We start from the raw sequence: 20,000 nt of genomic DNA on the forward strand, positions 1-20,000 counted from the left end.
TTTCAATGAAATGTCAGGTATTGAGAATGAAGATAATCATCAGCTTATGAGGTGTATCTTGATATAAAACCAAATTCTCATGACTTCCCAACAAACTATTCTATGGTACTGGTGAAGGTCTCACCAATGATGTGATCAATAATAATCAACAGTCTTTTTACTGCATTATTTTTTGTAATAACAAGCTCCATGTTAGGGATGGCAGCCAAGATTGATTCAACTTTCAATGCTCAATCCTAGCATTCTATCTGTTTCCATATCATTATTTTCACTAGTGTCAATTCACCAGATCACTGAACCCCAACACCACTAGGAAATGTCTTAAACTAACACTAGCTTTATTCTCAGCTCATTCAAAATTGAACAATGTCAACTCTTCTCAACATTCCACAGTTGTGCATTATTATGGTAATGAAATGCAAGACAATGGAAACCATTACTGTAAGTACCAAGAAAATACTTCAATGATAACTACAGTACCACAGTATCACAGCTGTACATTAAATCAAAACCTCTGTTGTATTCTATCAAGATGAAAGTAGAATTAATGGCATAGAAAATGAAGGATTATAATAGAAACAATGCTGTTGTTGAAATAAATCCTATTTGGTCAAGAGAGATACAACAAGAAACTATTTCAAAAAAAGGAATAGTGTTTCGTTTTCGGAGTGGTAAGGGCAGGAGAAAAGATAAAATACAATGTACTGTCGTGTGGGTCACTCGGTCTGTCATATTTACTTTGCTTCATCTATTGAAACTCTCAAAAAGTGAAGATAGAAATGTTGACGCAAACTCTCTGAATGGTGAGAAGCCTGTCAAGGATTATTACAGTCTGTAACCATTAAAGAGAAGGACAGATACTTGTTTATTTCCACAATACATCGAAGCATTAAGTGTAGAAATACCTATTTCACCCACAAATGCCACTGCATAACATTTCCAATTCCGTTTTCATTGAATCTTCCATTAGTTGTGTTAAAAATACAACCTACAGCAGGCAGTTACTGGTACTACATGTAGCTTTAAAATAACTGGTTCCTGGTTAACCCAATTTATTACTACGATTCACCAGTGCGAAGATTGTTTACATTACTCATTAAGACATTAACACAAAGACAGATACTGTAGCTCTGGATTTGTCAACAATATATCGCTTTAATCTAACCCAAAATCATTCAGATAGTCAAAACTTCATATTTATGACCCACTTCCTTTGCTTATGTGTTTGTCAGCATTATGATTTGCAATACTTCAGGTTCACATGTTGACACATTTGTTTCTACATCTTGAGCATAGATGTTTAGATTTTCAATTACAAACACTGTTTTGATTGGTCACTCTACCTCACCGTGTAAATAGTTCACCATGAAGTCAAAATAGATATGTTTCGTTTCTCAGGCAACGAAACAAAAACAAAATAAGGCAATGAAACTACAATTCCACTGGCTTTGCTCAGAATTTTGTTCTTACTGCAAGTTAAACTAAATTCTCCAAGATTGATAAACTTGAAGTTGTACATGCAAGTTACATTACTGTTTTACACATTATTGTAAACATCATAGAAAATTGCATTACTGTCATAATTAGATTTCAGTCTCACCAAAAGAGAGGCCATTTGGAAATTCATCTTTCATGTCAAACAGATTTCCAAAAACATTGAGGAATTCCATCACCATCATCATATCACCAAATAGATCTGATGGAAGCTTGATTTGGACTGGTTTGGCCTTTGGAAGATCCTGAAAGGTGAACATCAATTAGCAAAAATATTGTCCACTGTTTTGAAGATATGAGAGAGAGCTTTAGATTCTAGGACGGGGATGACTCCGAGTACGAGATTTTCTCATAGAACAACAGTGAGTGCACGCAAACCAGCGTCATTTTGGTGGGAAAAACCTGATCAATACCGCCATCATTTTAGTAGGAGGTTTGCCAAAATGTTGTTGTGTCAAAACAAGTCAACAACAAGGTAGCAGTTTTGGCATTTTTCGATCAACAAAAAGGCTCAGTTACCAGCCAATAAGAATAACGGAAAAACCTACACTGCTAACAAAGAGTAAGCTTAATCATCCAGGTTATAAATCTTCTAAGTCTTTTCCATAAAGAAGTGCATTCAAATCTCGTAATCATTCTTGTCCTTGTCCTAAAATCTAAAGGTCCCTATTAGCCAGCGATGCAGGACCAACAAGCTTACGTGATCTTATAACAGTATGGTGCTCCACTTATAACCTTAGGGGCACCACAATACTGGACCTTCCAAAAGTAAAATAAACAACTTTCGGCTTAAGATCATGGAGATGCGCCGCATTGAAATTGTGGAACCTATACCGGACGAGTCTCAAAAGATACAAAAATCAATATTTACTGCTTTTAATGATCATATTACTTGGTGACAACATTGTTTACCAGGGTAATTCTTATTTTTTAATATTAGCTAGTTATTAGTCTTAATTTATTTAAATTTATTACCTTCAAAAGGCTCTTATAATCTCTTTTTTCTTTTTTTTCTTTCGTGGCATACCTGTAAACTAGCTTTTTAGCTAAGCGTACTGACCACATTAAATATATTGATTGATTGATTGATTGTACATGATCACTAATGATCAATAATTCTGCAATTGAGTTAACTTAAATGCTGAAGCACCTGAAGCAGCCTGCAAACTACCACAATGACTTAAACAACCCACAACCATCCACACAGGAATCAACCAGCCTCATCTATTGATCTCACCCCAAACACTTAACAATTATGAATAGGGGCAGATGCAAAACTAGTTCAAAAAGTATTTGGTCCTCTTAACAGGATGAATGTCAAGGGCCAAGCACCAGGCAAATTCACTAAGTGTGCTATGCACACTACTTTGGCTGTCTTCATCTTTTCTGTTTACTCTATTATACCAAAAAATTAAAAATGCCCAGCTGTTAAATGCTATTTAACCCTTACACTCCTGAGAGAGACACTTAAAGATTTTACTCTGTCTGACACCAGACTATTTTACTTGTCAATGGGGAACCCCACGGGAGTGAAAGGGTTAAGAAACACACTAACAAGCAATGTGAATAAGGTAAATTAAATTAAATTTCAATCTAAGCTGAAAAATATCAAGAACTACATATGTATATAATGCTGCAAGGAACAAAGGAAAAGCAAGAGCAAATACTCATTGACAGTTATTTATGCTTCTCAAAATAATCCATCATGACTAACCTGACACTTCCACGTAATGGCAAAAATAACAAATAATAAATTATAACATATTTCTAACTTGAATAACTTAAGAATTTTGTTCTACCAACAGAACAAAACTTGATTGGAGCCTCTCTGCATTCCCATAAAACAGCCACCATAGCAGAAAGAATATTATTGTAAGGCTGTACAACCTCACTGTATCTTCCCAAACTACAGTCCCTGCAACAAACCAGCAATAAACGTGACACAGACAAAACAAACCTTCAAATCATCTAACTCAAGGTCCTCTCTTGGCTTGTTCCACTCCTTTAACCTGATTGCTTCAAGCCTCTTTTCTTCCTTCTGTCTTTCTCGCTCCTACAGATGATATTAATATTAATATTTATTATTGTATCAATATTTATTAATTATTAATACAAAAATGTTGAGAAAGTCACTTTGTAAATCTGCAGTCTTGTTCTAAGCAATATAGATTACTTTTAATAAATAAAAAAAACTGAGAGAAATTCACTTCTTTGCATATTGTTGCAGTACACCGTAAATCACAACAAAATGTATCTTCTTCAAAATGTATGTTCTTCATGGTGCCAATGAATCCATGGGGCTCTTAGTAATTAAATTAATTTAGGAAAAATTTAAACAATTCCAGTCTGCAAATGCCTTACAGGGCATCCTGAGAGTAGCCTTTGCATTCCCAAAGGGAGTTCCTGAACCTTGTGGTTGTGTTCGCTGTCCATTGCTTGCTGGCCAGTCCATTGGATCATTGGGCTGCTTATTTCCTAGCCCTCACTTCTTCACTGCCTCCCTTTGATAAGTAATGGGTTTGGTAAAAACTCCACTTCCTGGTTCGTTATGACAGCCCCTTTGATAGCCAAGGCTTACTGGCTTACCTGCTCAATGACTACCCACCCTCTTGGCACTTGATTCCAAGATTTGCAAGATCAAGCAATATTTTAAAATCATTGATTATTCTCAAACATTCAGGTATGACCAAGCTAAACAAACCATTCCTGTTCTTGATCAGTTGGACATGACTTAAATGGCAAATTCTTGTGTAGAGTTTGTTCGATTGTATCATCAACCCACTCACTATTTCTATCCATGCACTGTATGAGAGGCAAAGAAATTGCAACCATATGTATTCAAACATATGTTTCAAATGTTATTTGACAATAGACCTTATATTTAAAAAAGCCTCACTCGATCTCTTTCAATTTTCCTGACAGCCTTTTCTTCTTCTCTTCTGGCTTTGGTCTCAGCCTTCTCTCTTTCCTTCTCCACTCTCTTTCTTTCCTTTTCCTCTTCGATTTCTTTCTTCTTTCTTTCTTTCTCCCCTTCCAAGAATTTGCGAAACTCTTCAGGAGATAGTTTCATCTTGTTTCTGTCTTCTTTTGTTTTGCCACCTTTCTGCTTTAAAAGTATGAAAAAAATTTAATGTTACTATATATTTTGATAAACACAAACCAATAACTACTCCAAAAACCACAGATCTGTGGAATGGGCCTGAATTCTTGACTGCCACACCCATATCAGTTAAACATTTTGATGAAATTCCTTTCAAACTGAGTGAGCAGTAGCCAGCTTTCGCCGTTAAGGTGTACCCAGAACAACCACAACAATGGAAAGAAACATTTTCAAATTCACGAGTCCCAGGGGGAGATGAATAAAATTGTTCTTGTCCAGTGAAGAGGTTGAAAGTGAAACCATGGACTCGCTGTCACTTCAAGTGTAAGAAAGGTTCCCTGCCCTGAAAAGTAGCCTTGAACACAACACCTCTCAAGGAAAGGAAAGGAAAGGAACTTTATTTAAGTGTCTAGTCTTTCTAGCGCAGAAGCACTAATTGGGGACACTGTAAATTGAAATTAACAATTAACACAAATCAAGTCAAATTTTGGTTTTTGAGGAGAGGGGAAACCGGAGTACCTGGAGAAAACCTCTCGGTGCAGAGTAGAGAACCAACAAACTCAACCCACATATGACGGTGGATCTGGGAATCGAACCCGGGCCACATTGGTGGGAGGCGAGTGCTCTCAACACTGCGCCATCCCTGCACCCCTCTCAAGAATTTGAACTATTTACAAGCGAAAGTGTGCGGGGCAGTGACTCAGTAATTCCGGCTCATTCCACAGATCGGTGGTTTTCGTAGTATTTTGATTCCCCAAATTCATTATCACAAGAGGGAGATGCAGGTATTTTCAGCCAAAAAAATCAAATCACAAAATTTGTTCAACAAAATCAGTTTTTCTGTCATGCAATCTTCATTTTGTTTTGCCTATAATGTAAAAATCCTGACAATCCCTGCAATCCTTATAGAGCTTTGAGAAAGGTTAAGTCTGTCCTTGTATAGGTCTACCTTATTCATAAGTGGCAGTTAATTTATAATTACTTTGTCCGAGTGCAAATTAACCTACCAAGCCTCATTGTGGAGCAAGAATTCCTTTCAATTCACTGTATGGCATTGAGACTTGGTAGACTAATTTGCTCTTAAACAAAAGAAATAAAAATTGACTGCCATTCATGAATAAGATCTCTGGGAGGAAGGACTTAAACATGCAACAAGTGCTTTGAAAACTACTTTTAGGTCAACGCACCCGCTCTTGTGGAGCATGTCACGTCAACTGGTTGCAAATGGAAATTTCTAAAGAAACCATGGTGCTGCATCAGTGGGGAGGTGAAACACAGACATAAGATCATCAACTGAGCTGATATTGAAATTTCTGTACGGTAGTCAATTTACCACATCAGATCAGTTGATAAACCCATTTCTTGTTCAACAAAAGTTCAACTCTATACCACTGAACAAAAAAAGATGAGCTGCATTACATTCAAGAAGTCCCCATACATTTACGGTACATGTAGTTGACAGGCATTGTTTCCCAGAGAAACTGGTGGTCCAAGATTCAACATTTCATTATACCAGATGAGTGCACAATGTTGAGCCATGATTCACCAGCCTCAGCATCTACAGTGTAAATCACTTTCTTGTTGATTGTAATGACTACAATCTTCTAACATTTCGCTCACCAAGACTTAAAACATACAAGTTATGTTTAATCTTAGTTCAGTCAGAGTTTATAGTAGCTGCTATAAGGAGAAACCTCTCTCAAGATAAATACAGGACACTGTAGATTGAGTAGAACGCTGCAGTGGGCTGCTATCGTTCAAAAGTAAATGAGCACAGGCAAAACTAATTGGATTGGCCCATCCACCCTTCAGTTACATGGTAAAAAATCTGATCAAACCAACACGTCAAACAAAGTGTCGGCTAACGACTGTCGCCAGTGATGTGTTTACCATTGCATTGCTTGGATTGGATTCATTACCATACATTTGTAACCCTTACGCCTAACAACTGGAGCCTTCATGGGCCTTATTCGTGCAGTGGCCATATTGGAATGTTTGGGAACAAGTTTCAGTAGGGAAAAACAGAAGTTTTCATCCCTTGGGACTCAACACGGCTGCCGTGTGATTAATGCCCATGCTTAATCTCACTTTAATATACATGTACACAAGTTTATTGCAATACAACAATATTGCTCTTGATTTGTTTGTTTGTCACTCATGTAGCAAGCAAGATTACTTCACAAAATGGACACGTTCCTAACCACACTGAGAAATTTAAATCTATTGCAGGAACCTTTTCTTTATTCTTTTTGGATCCCACTCCTTCATTTCTTGTTTCTTCATCCGTCCTCTTCTTCTTCCTCTTTTTCTTTGAAGGTCCATCTTCTTCACGGTCCCCATGACTTCTTTTCCTCTGTTTCTTGTCTTTTGGAGGAGACCCCAGCTTCAAAGGAATGTCTGGTTCACCCAGGTCAAACTTCTCACGGAAGTCTCGCTGAAAGTTAACAAGAATTGACACAAGAAAACACCTGATCAGTCACAGAAAACTCTTCTGCAAGTTCAAACTTTTTTACGACCTAAGTGTACTTTTATGGGGTGACATTTAGGGTAAGCACTATTTGCACTGGACTGACATTCTTCTCAGGAGGGCAACAAGCCAAGAAGCAGGACAACAAACAACGGGCATTAAACCTAACATGTAAATGTATAACTGCTACAATAATTTATCATGAAGAAACAAGTGTTATAAAAGCGTTATAAGTTGTTCAAGTTACTTCATGAAATAAACCACACTTAAGTCTTCTTTCAGGAGCCACAAAAGGATTTTCCACTGGTAACAGTGGTTTTCCAATGGAAAAGCTTAAGAATAATACAACACTGACAATCCTTTCACTACAGGAATTTGATAAAGGTGCCTGCAAGTCCCAAACTTTTGGCATGGCAATGGTACATCATTGCTTAAATACCCTCTAAAATATTCACTTTTTGGAAAATATCTTAAAATGAATTTAGTGACCTACTATTTTTCCAAATTTTGAAAACCCCATTATATTCTCTTCCTTATTTACTCTTTTCACTTCTTTGTTTGATAGCAGCTGTAAAATCATCAAAGTAAAGTACTGTGAAGTAATGCAATGAAACTAATCTTACTTATATGCAAAATTCACGGTATGTCACTGAGTTTTGAGATATTAGGTTAAAATTAATTCTTATAATTTCTTATCACCAGTTCTGATTCATCAGCTGATGTGATTTGCTTAATTAGTACTGCATGCATGGCTTATGCATGCTCATCCGAAACCCTTTTTTAAGAGACTCTTTAAGCCAAAATAAAACATGGTCATGACATTAATTTTGTAATGCCCTTTTACTCACAAAAATATAAAAAGAAGACATACCTGAACAATGTAGATACCATCTTCTGAGTGAGGGGTACTTCTTTCACAACTGACCTTCAGGAATATTTTCAGTTTTTCCCTTGTAAAGACACCTTTCTTGCGGCTGAAATAATGAATGTTCTCCATAATAAGAAGCCATAAAGACAACTACTTATTACTTCAAAGGAATAATGCTAATTTTTAAACCCTATCTTGTCCCACACCCCTTCATCACCAAAGAATGCTTGCAGGTATAATCTTATAAATCAGCGTTAAAGGGCCACCGACAACCAGTGTCCTTTGCGCGCCTTTGTTGTTGTTATTATCCGGGCAATCGAATCGGCCGGTTCGCTTCAGAAATATCCCGTGAAGAAGAACTTCTGCGAATTCGCTGTTCGATTTGTTTTTTAATCCAAACGCCTTCCTCCTTTCGTTCCATAATCTTAAGGTTGAAGTAGTGAGCCAAATAACATGGCGCTTTTCCTTCCTCGGTGGACGACCTTTCTTCATTTCGTTTTCATTTCGCTTTTAACACGAACACAACACCCAAATAATGCCAAAAATACAATATTTAAACATTAAGGAAATTATTAACAAAGTTTGAAGCTACTGGGCATCCAAAACACGACGATGTGAGGCGATGGAATTTGACTTTTCAAGAAATACTAGTTTCTGTATTACAGAAAATGGCGCCGATAGCTTGCACGCCCGCAAAGACTTGTGGTTGTCGGTGGCCCTTAAATTTATCCAACCGAAGATGACCACCAAGCCATAGAACTAGACTAAGTACTCTTGCACGTAGCTTTTTTAAAACCCTTTTTATGGCAGCCATCTGTAATTCTTACTGTATAGTATACCAAATGCTATCATGATATTTACAGTTATCATTATTGTAATTTTTCAGTATTATACTACTTTTGTATATTCATGCAATTCAGCCTTAGGAGGCTGTAATGTGAGCATTTATTAAAGCTATCCATCCATCTACATGTATCTAATGTATCTAAAGAGAGAAAATAATGCAGGACTTTTGTCTCAATGAAAAGAGTTTGAGGTCACTTATTAAATATTTCAGGTAAGTGTAGAATCATAGACAGTATAACACATTTATTGACATTTATTTAACTTCCCTTGAATTAATGTGATTTGAACAATAACTGATGAATTCTTGAAATGTTGTCATTTTAATGTGATGGTCACCATATCTAATCAAATATGTTTTAGATCATTTTGCATATAAAGAATATGGAGTTCATTGTTCTTAGTTATATCTTTTGCTTATAGGCACACAGTTGGCTTGTCAAGTCCTAACACCAGACAATAGACCATTTTCGAATTCTCACAGCTGGACTGGATCTAGCATGAAATGGAGGCTAATGTGGGCAAATCTTTTCAAATGCAAATTAATTTGCCCCCATTAGCCTCCATTTCATGCTAGATCCAGTACAGCTGTGAGAATGCGAAACTGGCCTATTTTACTCATCCACTGGAGGCATCCTGGGGCAGCCAATAATAATATTAACCCATTGACTCCTGGGAGTGAGAAATAGGAAAGGAACTTTCTTTAAGTGTCAAGTCTTCTAATGCTGAAGAACTAATTGGCGACACTGTAAACTGAAATCAACAAATTAACCCTTTTGACTACCAAGCTGGCCTGAACCAGCCATACTTAGTATTCTACTCCCTCTAAGGGCAATACGATTTTACTCATCAATGATGGATCCCTGGGAGTCGATGGGTTAACACCAAAACAAATCAAATGTTGGTTTTTTTCAGGAGAGGGGAAAACCGGAGTACCCAGAGAAAAACCTCTATACCTGTGCGGAGTAGAGAACCAACAAACTTAACCCATATATATGTATGACGCCGAGTCCGGAAATTGAACCCAGGCCACATAATTGGTGGGAGGCGAGTGCTCTCACCACTGCACCATCCCTACACTGTACACGGGTTTTGCTAAAAGCAGGCCTGCAGCCCACGGCCCACGGCGGCCCGGCGGCCCGGTAGCCCAATCCTGATTTTCCATAGTTTTTCTGTCCAGCGATAAGTCCACGCGCATGCACAGATCTGCATCAGTGAGTTTGAATTCGTTTACCATTTTAATCATTTGAATCCTTGTTTCTGTTTTTTGTTGTAAACAGACGAAAACAACAGAAAATGACAACGTTTATTACTTAGCAAGGATCGAAAAGGATTGAAATCATTATTAAAATGGTAAATGAATTCAAACTCACCCTCTTTCATTTGCGCGCCCAAACCCGATTCAAATCTGTGCACGCGCGTGGATTTACTGCTGGACAACAAAACTGTGTGGGCCTCCGGGCCACCGGGCCACCGAGCTGTCGCGGGCCGTGGGCCGCTGGGCCTTCGGGCTGCCGTGCCGCTGGGCCGTGGGCCTGCTTTTAGCAAAACTCGCTGTACACCCCTCAGATTTTACTCTGTCCAATGCCAGACGATTTTGCTCGTCAAGCGGGAGTCCTGAGATGCTTGAGGAATGAATGGGCTAAGTTGCCTATCTTAAACTGCAGTAACCATTCTAACTTTCACTTCAATAAAAATAACATATATCTTAGTATCATATTTATCAATATCATTTTCAAAGTACAATGTATCCCAATTGGTCGGAGGTAGACCAGTTGCTCAATCACAAGCATAGCCATTAAAAGCTGAACTGGGGATTAGTAAAAACAGCTTTAAATGGTTGCCAAGAGAGCCTTATCACTGGGAACCCAAGATTCCATGTTCCCTGCAACGTTAACAGCAAGCATAATTTTAATTTTAACCTATTGACTCCCAGGGGTTCCCATTGACGAGTAAAATTGTCTGGTGTTAGACAGAGTAAAATACTAAGTCTGGCCAGTTTAGGCCGGTTTGGACGCCAAAGGGTTAAAATGTGCTGTTTAGTAGATGTACCTGACCATCGAAGCTTGTACAGTCACAACTTCATATCGCTTCTCTTTCTTCTTTGATCCTTTGTCTTTCCTCTCAAAATGGAGCCTGACTTCATATCGGTATAAAGAAGCATCTGGCCAGTTGTAAACTGTCTTCTCTTTGGGAGATGATAATTTTGGTGGTCGCTTTTTAGAGCTGCCTTGCTTGTCATTATCATCATCACCAATTACAATAATGTCAGTCTCTGAGCTTTTCTTAGGTTTAGTGCTGGGACTAGTTTTAGTGCTTGAACCACAAGGTGACTTGTTCTTTGGTGATCCAAGTTTATCTTCACTGGTTTTCCTTTGAGGGGGTGTAGATGGTTTCTTAACTACCTTATCACTGCTCGCAGCTTTGGAAGGTGTACCTCTGTCATCCAATGACCGCTTCCTTGATTTATTAGGAGTTTTGTCATCACAAGAAACATCACTATTTTTAGGCAATTTTGACTTTGAAGGTGTTTCTCCATCCAAGCTCTTCCTTGGGCTTTTACTAGTTGGTGATTTATCAAATAGGCTGTCTACGTTGCTCTTCTTAGCTTGGCAAGATAATGGTTGACTATCTGAACTACTGGAGCTACCAGTCCTTTGTTTAACACCTTTGTCACTTGAGTGTCCCTGGTGACTTTTTGAAGTAGGTGATTTGAGCTTTTCCTCAGAATGACTGTGTTTCCTGGACTTTGTGGATTTTCCACTTTTGTTTGGTGAATGGCTGGCAACTTCTTCAGGTGGTATTACCCTTATTATGATGCCTTGTTTCCTAGCAACAAAGAGAATTTCTTTCTTATAATTTATCAATAATTGTTTAAGTATAATAGACCAATTTCGATATATATTAAAATTCAGTCTGAAACAAAAGGCATCGTCTCGAGGCTCTGGGGAATAAACTCATACAAATCCTTATATTTATTTCCCAGAGCCTCGAGATGATGCCTTTTGTTTTGGACTGAATTTTAATATATCGAAATTGGTCTATTACATCGCTGATTATTTGAAAAATATGCATTTCCTTTAAAACAATTAATTTCTTCATCTGTCACCTCCATAAAACGGCTTGCGGCCCTTTTGAAAAACTGCTTCGGTGATTATCACCTCAAGGGCAACAAATCAGCACGGAGAATTTTCAATAATCACCTATGTAATTTTACTAATAATTAATTAAAATTATTACTTTTATAGGAAATCAAACTATCCAGTAAAATAATATTAATATTATTGAAATTAATAGGTACAGAATGAATTATGTTTTCAAAAGTTCTCAAAATTGGACAAGCCTTCATTATCAAGAACTTTTCAAACATTATCAGGATCTATTAATATCAAATTGTACGAGATAAACAATTTTCATTTATAACACACTCAAAAAATTTTAAGTACCATCAGACATAAAATAAATAACCCCAGAGCCTCGTTAGCCAACTGGTCAAACAGACTGAAACTTGAAAGGGGGACCTACCCTTAGATTCACCAATAATATTTTGATTCAAACCTTCAATAAGGTTATTATATCACAATTCCAGTGCTCTTGAACAGTAATTTCCAAGAAAGATTAGCCAACATTTTGCCTGCCATAGATGAACTATCCAAGAAATTTTAAAAGGTAACAAAATGCATTATACTGACACTTTATTATTGTTATGTCAATTTCTCTCAAAAAATGTTCATTCATTTCCATACTTTAAAAGCTAAAAACAAACCCTAATGATACAGAGAGAAAATTTTCTTCATTTCCAAATTCAGTTTAAAATGGTCTTTAATCAATAGAATCAATCCCTGCAAAATTATAATAAAACCCAGAAATAACTGGAAATAGTGGATTATTATTGACAGCTGTCACTCACAAGAGGCAAGTTTCGTTCGGATCGTTGGAAAAATAATTACATGAAAATTAAGCAAATATGCATGAGAAATGCAAGGGCCACAACCTATGTGACAATATGGCTGCCTCCATTGTTGCTAACTACAAACCTCTTGAAATGCCTTCAGAGCAAAATTTGGCCAAAAGAAGGCCCCCACACCCCACCCCTGTCAAACTTGTACCACCTTGGACATTATGGTAGAGAAAATTTGAGATTTTGAGAAAGAAAAGTGGTTTTCTCCCTCAAAGGTGCATAATATGCGAAAAGATGACCGGAGGATGACATGTGATGTAGCGTCTCTTACGTACGTTTGGTCCGATCACTTCGACCAACACAGTGTCTGCCCCATACCCCACAACAAATGACCCGATTTTAGATAAGGTCCCATTTGGAAAGAAAGAAAATAGCTTACTTGTGCGACTGATGATTTATCTCGACTTCTTCACCTTCCTGGAAGTGATCCTTCAAGTAGGAAAAGACTTCATCGCATAAATTAGCCAGTCGACCACGTTGAGTGTGGTGGACAAGAGTAAGCACCGCGCTTTGGATAGGCTCTGGAAGACTTCTTGCTTGCCTTCTAATTGATTTTTCGGAAGCTTGAGCTTCTTGAAATGTTAAGCCACTCTTGCCAGTGTATTTGCAACTCCATAACAGGCTGTTGCATAAGATTGTACGCTCGAAAAACGACCTGAAACGAAAAATGGCGGTGTTGTATGACTAAGGGTGAAAAACTGCACAGCGAAAATGAATGAGAGTGAACCGGATATAGAAATACTGTAACTGAAGTCGAAATTTACCCATAATCACGGAATACTTCATTTGTATGGCGACAAATAAAGACTTCTTCGTCCGCTTTCAGGTCTTTAGGTGGTTTTGTAGGTGAAAACGGTTTTCTGTTTAGCAAAGGCATGAATCTGCCAAACTTCGAAAGAACGGTGCTCGACCGCGAAACTCTCCCAAACACGCGTGTCTAAACTGGCCACACTTCCACTAAAAGAAATCTTCAGAGCTTGAAACAATTCCTTTACGAAGATTTTTAGCAAAACTGTGAAAGCAGAAGAACAATGATGAAAATCTCTTCGCCCAAATAACCACTCGCGCCGGCCACGCAGCCTGAGTGCTCGAACAAGGTTACAATGCCGTGATGTTTCAATAGACTTCCTCCAAAAACATCGGTTCCATGTGCGTCGAGGTAGCTACTTCGGGGACGATTTTCTCCTGAATGAACCATTCAAAATGTACCAAATGTTGTCATCTGAGACCGAACTGTATCAAATACACGATCATAGGCTTGAAAGGAAAATTAAAATTTCCAAAGCAGATATTTTTATCATACAAATCCCGTTAAAAGCTTTCGTACTCTCTTACACATTTGAGTTTTTGCGCGTCTGAGAACTGGCTCTAGCGGTAAATATCTCATCTGATTGGCTAACAATGGAATGATTGGCATTCAGGCAGACCATATATGGTAGAGATTGCGTGATTCAGCCAGGGACTAACATTTTGAAAATAGGAAATTTCAATGCTCCGTGGAAGTCAAAGCGTTCGCGAAGTCCGTCACTCTTTTCTGCAAAAACTTCTAATAGCAAGGTACTTGATCAAAGTTATTTTCCTTCTGTTGTTGTCTCACATTTGCGTGATTGTGCAATGTACCGGTTAAGTTAGTATTTCAGTCACGCACATTCCTCCTAAACTTTGCACCACCAAAAACATGAGTTTTGTATAGATTGCCACATTGCATCTGCACTGTTAAATATCACAAGGAATATTCTGTTCATCGTTTTAAATAACTATGGTATTAAATTGTAAAAGGATTTTCTAATTATTTGCACAAGTTTAGCATGTGAACATTACACATAAATGTTTATATTAGATGTACATTTTCAATATGGGCTTATTTTAGGAAAAAAAATCAGTGACACTGAATTTCCAGAAATATCTCTGCAAACACAGCCTAAAAATACCAAGAACATGTTCTATGATCATCAACCGTTTTTGCTTAGTTGGGTCAAAAAGTTGAGTTTTTTTTTTTTAGTTTTTTTTTTGTTCTCTTACAAGAAAATACCTTGCGCCCAGAGGTTTTTCTTGAGCCACGAGAGAGCTGCGAAGCGGTAAAGACAAGTCACGGAGCGGAGAGAGCCACGAAGAAAGGTTGCAAAGTGGCGAGAAGAGAAAAACCTCTGGTTACCTTGGACTTGAATCTCACTTTCATGCAGACACCAGGGTCTGGATCTGACCCTCTGGCTTGGATCGGTTGATATTTTTACAAACACACAAATCAATATGATTGGTTTGTTTGATTGGTAATACGGAGGGGATCCATGATTGCTATCAATTTGACACATTTGACAACTGGCGTCGGCATGAAATTGAGATTCAAGTCGAAGCTAACCAGAGGTTTTCCTCTTTTCACCACTTTGCAACTTTTCTTCGCGGCTCTCGCTCGGCTCAAGAAAAAGCTCTGGGACTAAGGTAACAAGAAAACCATTTTTTGGTCAACTTTTTACCAGCTCTGAACTTGGTTGAAACGATGGGTGTAATGGGTGGTGTCCTCTTTCATTTATTTATACTTTTAAACTGGTAAGCCTTGCCTCAAGCTGCTGGTGATGATTGTTGTTACGATTCCAAGAAGTCTGTTATAAAATGACCATGCATTCCCTGGAGTTTCCTTGTTTGCAACTTAAAACTGTTAGAAAAGTGTTCTTTTGGGAAACTAAAGCAAAATCAACCTGACCTAAGTGGTTGTGGTTGAAATAATTATTATTGATCCCAATAAAACAGGACCTAAGATTTGCTTATTTCTGACCCTTGGTCAAGATAAAGAAGTCATATATACTGGGTGTACCCATGTTATGAGCAGGAAGGGAGAGGCGAGGACAGGGAGGCGTTTCAATTATTTGACTGACCTTTGCAGAATTCCAAAAACTGCATATTAATCAGCCTTGCTTAGCCAGCTCCTTATGTTACCTGCTCTATTTTTGATGTTGAGTATACATAATGTATCTTTTGGGGTGATATTACCAAGAAGCCCGAAAATGAGTGAGTTGGTCCTGAGAGAATAATTAATTCATCATATAGTGCTTAGAGCCTGTTCCAGGTTTTTATTCTTGTGACTGTCCTTAAATGCTTCCAATAATTATTATTATTATTATTATTTTCAAGGAGTGCCAGTAAAGGAAGCAGCTCATCACGGTGGATAAAGAGACAGCAGACAGTAAGAAAAGACTATTTTTTCAAATGTTTAGGCTGGAGCACATATTGATTACAGAAGAGGCTGCTGAAGCAGGAAATAACTTACATTAGAAATAATTATATGCAACTAAGTGAAGTACCCTCATCTTTCTCAGAAGTGTATCACCCGGACGATGATACTTCACTTAATTAATTATGTGACTCCTGGATTCATATTTACAATTTGAAATGAATTTTATTATTAATGGCAATAATAATAATTATAACATTCTTTGGAATAACTTTTATTAACAATTATAATACTTACAGTTGTACTATCAAGCGGCTTAAATTTAATGGATACCTGATGGTTGACAAAAGTCCTTAAAAACTGTCATTGGTGTACATTTCACTGTAGTACCGGTACATTTCTTCGTTGCACTCAGGATAGCAACTGAGTGAAATAAGTAAATTAAAGCTTCTGAGGACAATGTGAGCACACAACAGTGAAGCCTTGATTTCTATATGATTGTTTAATCCACAGACTAGTACTTTTTTGCCATATGATTCACAAACTAATTCTTCATTTGGAATTTCAGGATTTGTATGTGAAGAAAGCTCTTGAGGACAACTACCGTTGCCGTAGTGCCTATAAACTTATTGAATTGGATGACCGATTTCATTTCCTTCAACCTGGAAGAGTTGTGATTGACTGTGGTGCAAGCCCAGGTAAAGTTGGGAAAGTGGCCCAAACACAGTCGCTTTACAATAATCATTAACAACTATTCACCAATGTTGAGGTGGCTAGTGGTGGATATTTACCAAAACCGTGAAGTGGCAAGGTAAATACCCACCACTAGCCACTGACATTGAGGTGAATAGTTGTTTTAGTATATACTAAAACAGTGAGATAATATAGCACAAAAAGATGATTTTAACTCATTTATCCCTGCAAAGATTACAACATTTTCGGGCTCAAATTCAGTGCAAATTGCTTGGGAGGTGAATAGCAAAGGATATCCGGAGTTTGAGTAGCCAATCACCTTGCGCAATCAACGCCATGCACTGTTTTAGTATATAATAATAATGAACAAAAGGAGGGGATTAGCTTTTGTTTAGGAAGTATACTCAATAATAATAGTAATAATGATAATAATAATTATTATTATTATTATTATTATTATTAATTATAATAATATAATAATAATAATTAGTAGTAGTAGTAGTAGTATTAATTATTATAATTATTACTATTATTATTATTATTACTGCCATTATTATTATTATTATTATTATTATTATTGAGTACGCTTCCTAAACACAAGCTACTCCCCTCCTTTTGAACAAATTCATTCAAGTTTCACTGATTCTCCAAAAGGGGTTCCTTTATCCCTCATGGTTATTCTAGGCAGCTTTTACTGAATTTAATTTAATTGTATTAACTCTTTGACACCCAAACCGGCCTAAAATGGCCAGACTTAGTATTTTACTGTGTCTAACACCAGACGATTTTACTAGTCAATGGGGAACCTCTGGGAGTCAATTGATAGCTGTATTATCATATATCCAGTGCCCACTTACGGTTTATTTTGAAAAAATGCTCTTTCCACAGGATCATGGACTCAGGTGGCTGTCAACAGAGTTTGTTTCACCAAGAATGGTTTGTATCTTTTAGGTGTTTTACCTCAGTCATATAATTATATTAATAATAAATTATTATAAAGAAACTTAAGATATTGCCAAAGGTGAGGTGAATAATTATTGTTTTAGTATAATTACACAGGTGATTACTTGAAAAATATGCATTTTCTTTAAAACAATTAATGTCTTTAATTTGTCTGTCACCTACAGTAGACAAAACAGCTTGCGGCCATTTTGAAAAAACCGCTTAGGTGATTATCATGTAATAATCACCTCAACGGCAACCAACCAGCGGAAAGAATTTTCAATAATCACTTATACTAATAATCAATATACTTCAATGACCACTCCTAATATTAGGTTTGGGATTTTCTGGTAAAAATGAAACAACTGACGGAAATACACACAACAAATTTTAAGAATTGCAACTGGTGATCCCCAAGGCAGACCAGACATCTATCTACAACCCCACCTAAAAAGTAAAATATTAATTAATTAAATAATCCAGAACAGCAGAAGATATTGGTGTACTCCAGCTATTGGCCAAAGTGGTTCTTGAATCAAGGAACTTTGATTCGCACTCAAGTGTGGTACGCTAACCAATCGGGCCCTTGCTGGCGAGTGACAAGGGTTTACACAGTAGTAAGAGCACTCTTCTTCACCGTGGGGGTTAGGGATTCCATTTCCCCTGTCAATCTCAGTTGTATGGGAAACAGTTGACATTTTTGGTTCTCTGCTCCTCTCCAAGAGGGTTTCAGCTGGGTCCTGTAGTTATCAACTCTCCATAAAAGCTGTCATTGATTTAATTGGAGTACATTTGAGTGAGGACAATATGCGAGCCATGGCTGCGAGTCACACAGTTATTGAAAGCTAACCATATTAAAATTGGTGCTTACCGACCTAAATACCATTTATCAGTGCTATTTGAAATGGGACCGCTCAGACTAAACTGCGAGACGCGCATGGCTCACAGTTGATTTGCTGGCTCGTAGATTGTCCAGCCCTGTACATTCAGTGCCTCTACTACCACAACTATCATCTTTATCTGTTGTTGGCAGCCAATTATGCTTTCTCCCAAAAGCGTTGTTTTTCATTTAAATAGTGGCAGCTATGGTCCTCCTCCAGGTTGGAATTCTTCCAGTAAGTGCTCAGACAAAACTCTGCAATCAATAATATTGACTCTGGATAAAAAATTGATCCTCCCTCATGATCCTTGCACATTCATGTGTTGACTGCAATAATCTTGCTCTGTATCTTGTCTTCTCAAAAGCGCATATCTAACCAGGTCTTTTGGGGAGGCGGGTCTAAAACACAGGTCATTCGTTGCAGGTCATTGTTAAGTAACCCGAAACCCTCAATTTGGCTATAAACCCTATGCCTAAAAACCAACCTTAGGACTAAGGTTAGCCAAATTAATGGTTTGGGTTACTTTCCAAGAGGTAAAACAATGACCTGCAATGAGTGACCTGTGTATTGCATACCTGCCAACTCTCCCGGTTTTCCCTGGGAGTCTCCAAGTTTTTCATCAAATTTCGCGCTCTCCCGGTTAGAGCACCAAATCTCTCGGGAAATACCTTCCGTGGCCTTTTTCAACATTTGTTCATTTATTTCGTTATCTTCGAGATTTCAGAAAGGAAAATAAAACAAGAACTGGATTCTAGTGCTCTCGTTTGAGCTGATCTGGTACGGAAAACGTAAAACGGAGCAATCAAATTGATATAGGCTATATTTAACAAGTACCGTAATTGGTCAGAAATCAGCCAATCAAATTGCACAATATGTGGTAGAAAGTTGGTGCGGTTATGGGAACAATAGCAATTCCTGTTCTAACCGAGAAACGTCGGGAACATTCGGAAGGGCTTCAGGTGATTTTCAGAGAGTATTCAGATAATTATTGTCGAAAATGACATTCTTACAATGCAAAGATTTTTAGATGTCTCCAGATTTTTGTACTCTGGGGGTTGGCAGGTATGGTATTGTGACCTGTGTTTTAGACCTGCTGCTTTTGGGGGCCTTATTTCAGTGTTTTTAAAACAGCTTAGATGCAATACTTTCCTGTTTTATTCTTTCAGGTTATCAGAAGGGTCTTGTAGTTGCTGTAGATTTACTAGGTATATTAAAATAATATTGTTTACTGTATTTAATACTATTATTCATATTTATTGTAAAAATAATGCTTGTCTGTAGGTTTATTTGTAGTCTAGAACAATGTCAAATGGTCAAATAAACAAGATTAAGGCCCATAACTGCATTGTGCAGTCTCATCAAGCATCCTATTACTTAAGAATGTGGTACACAATCACAAAAAGTTGGTATCAAAAGAATTATGGAGGTAAACTAAGGTCCTTGTTAAGATAATGATATTGAAGCTTAGGGCATTGGCCTTCTGTTAGCCCTTTGTTAATCCTCAATAATAATAATAGTAATAATAATATTTAATATTATTATTATTATTATTATTATTATTATTATTATTATTAGGAGGAGG

At 37.4% G+C, this 20,000-nt stretch overlaps 2 protein-coding genes across 4 annotated transcripts in view; one reads left to right on the forward strand and one right to left on the reverse strand.

Annotated features, from left to right (window-relative positions):
• Nucleotides 1-14,090, reverse strand: part of LOC138027208 (bromodomain adjacent to zinc finger domain protein 1A-like) — a 29,207-nt gene extending 15,117 nt beyond the window's left edge. For 2 of the 3 annotated variants that reach the window (XM_068874755.1, XM_068874753.1), the window contains exons 1-8: nucleotides 13,498-14,090; nucleotides 13,113-13,388; nucleotides 10,825-11,601; nucleotides 7,933-8,035; nucleotides 6,828-7,028; nucleotides 4,391-4,600; nucleotides 3,452-3,547; nucleotides 1,601-1,739 (exon numbers count right to left, since the gene is read on the reverse strand). In XM_068874755.1, coding sequence (XP_068730856.1) covers nucleotides 1,601-1,739; nucleotides 3,452-3,547; nucleotides 4,391-4,600; nucleotides 6,828-7,028; nucleotides 7,933-8,035; nucleotides 10,825-11,601; nucleotides 13,113-13,388; nucleotides 13,498-13,610 — 1,915 coding nt within the window. In that variant the 5' untranslated portion in view covers nucleotides 13,611-14,090. The remainder of the gene's footprint in view (nucleotides 1-1,600; nucleotides 1,740-3,451; nucleotides 3,548-4,390; nucleotides 4,601-6,827; nucleotides 7,029-7,932; nucleotides 8,036-10,824; nucleotides 11,602-13,112; nucleotides 13,389-13,497) is intronic. The other variant, XM_068874754.1, reaches the window with a different exon arrangement.
• A 100-nt stretch (nucleotides 14,091-14,190) lies between these two features.
• The window catches only part of LOC138027209 (ribosomal RNA large subunit methyltransferase E-like), a 13,890-nt gene continuing 8,080 nt past the window's right edge, over nucleotides 14,191-20,000 (forward strand). Inside the window, exons 1-5 of the mRNA XM_068874756.1 lie at nucleotides 14,191-14,290; nucleotides 15,863-15,914; nucleotides 16,471-16,600; nucleotides 17,484-17,531; nucleotides 19,585-19,623. Coding sequence (XP_068730857.1) covers nucleotides 14,223-14,290; nucleotides 15,863-15,914; nucleotides 16,471-16,600; nucleotides 17,484-17,531; nucleotides 19,585-19,623 — 337 coding nt within the window. The 5' untranslated portion in view covers nucleotides 14,191-14,222. The remainder of the gene's footprint in view (nucleotides 14,291-15,862; nucleotides 15,915-16,470; nucleotides 16,601-17,483; nucleotides 17,532-19,584; nucleotides 19,624-20,000) is intronic.

This window comes from Montipora capricornis, chromosome 12 (assembly GCF_036669925.1).
Source record: "Montipora capricornis isolate CH-2021 chromosome 12, ASM3666992v2, whole genome shotgun sequence".
Lineage (NCBI taxonomy): Eukaryota > Metazoa > Cnidaria > Anthozoa > Scleractinia > Acroporidae > Montipora > Montipora capricornis.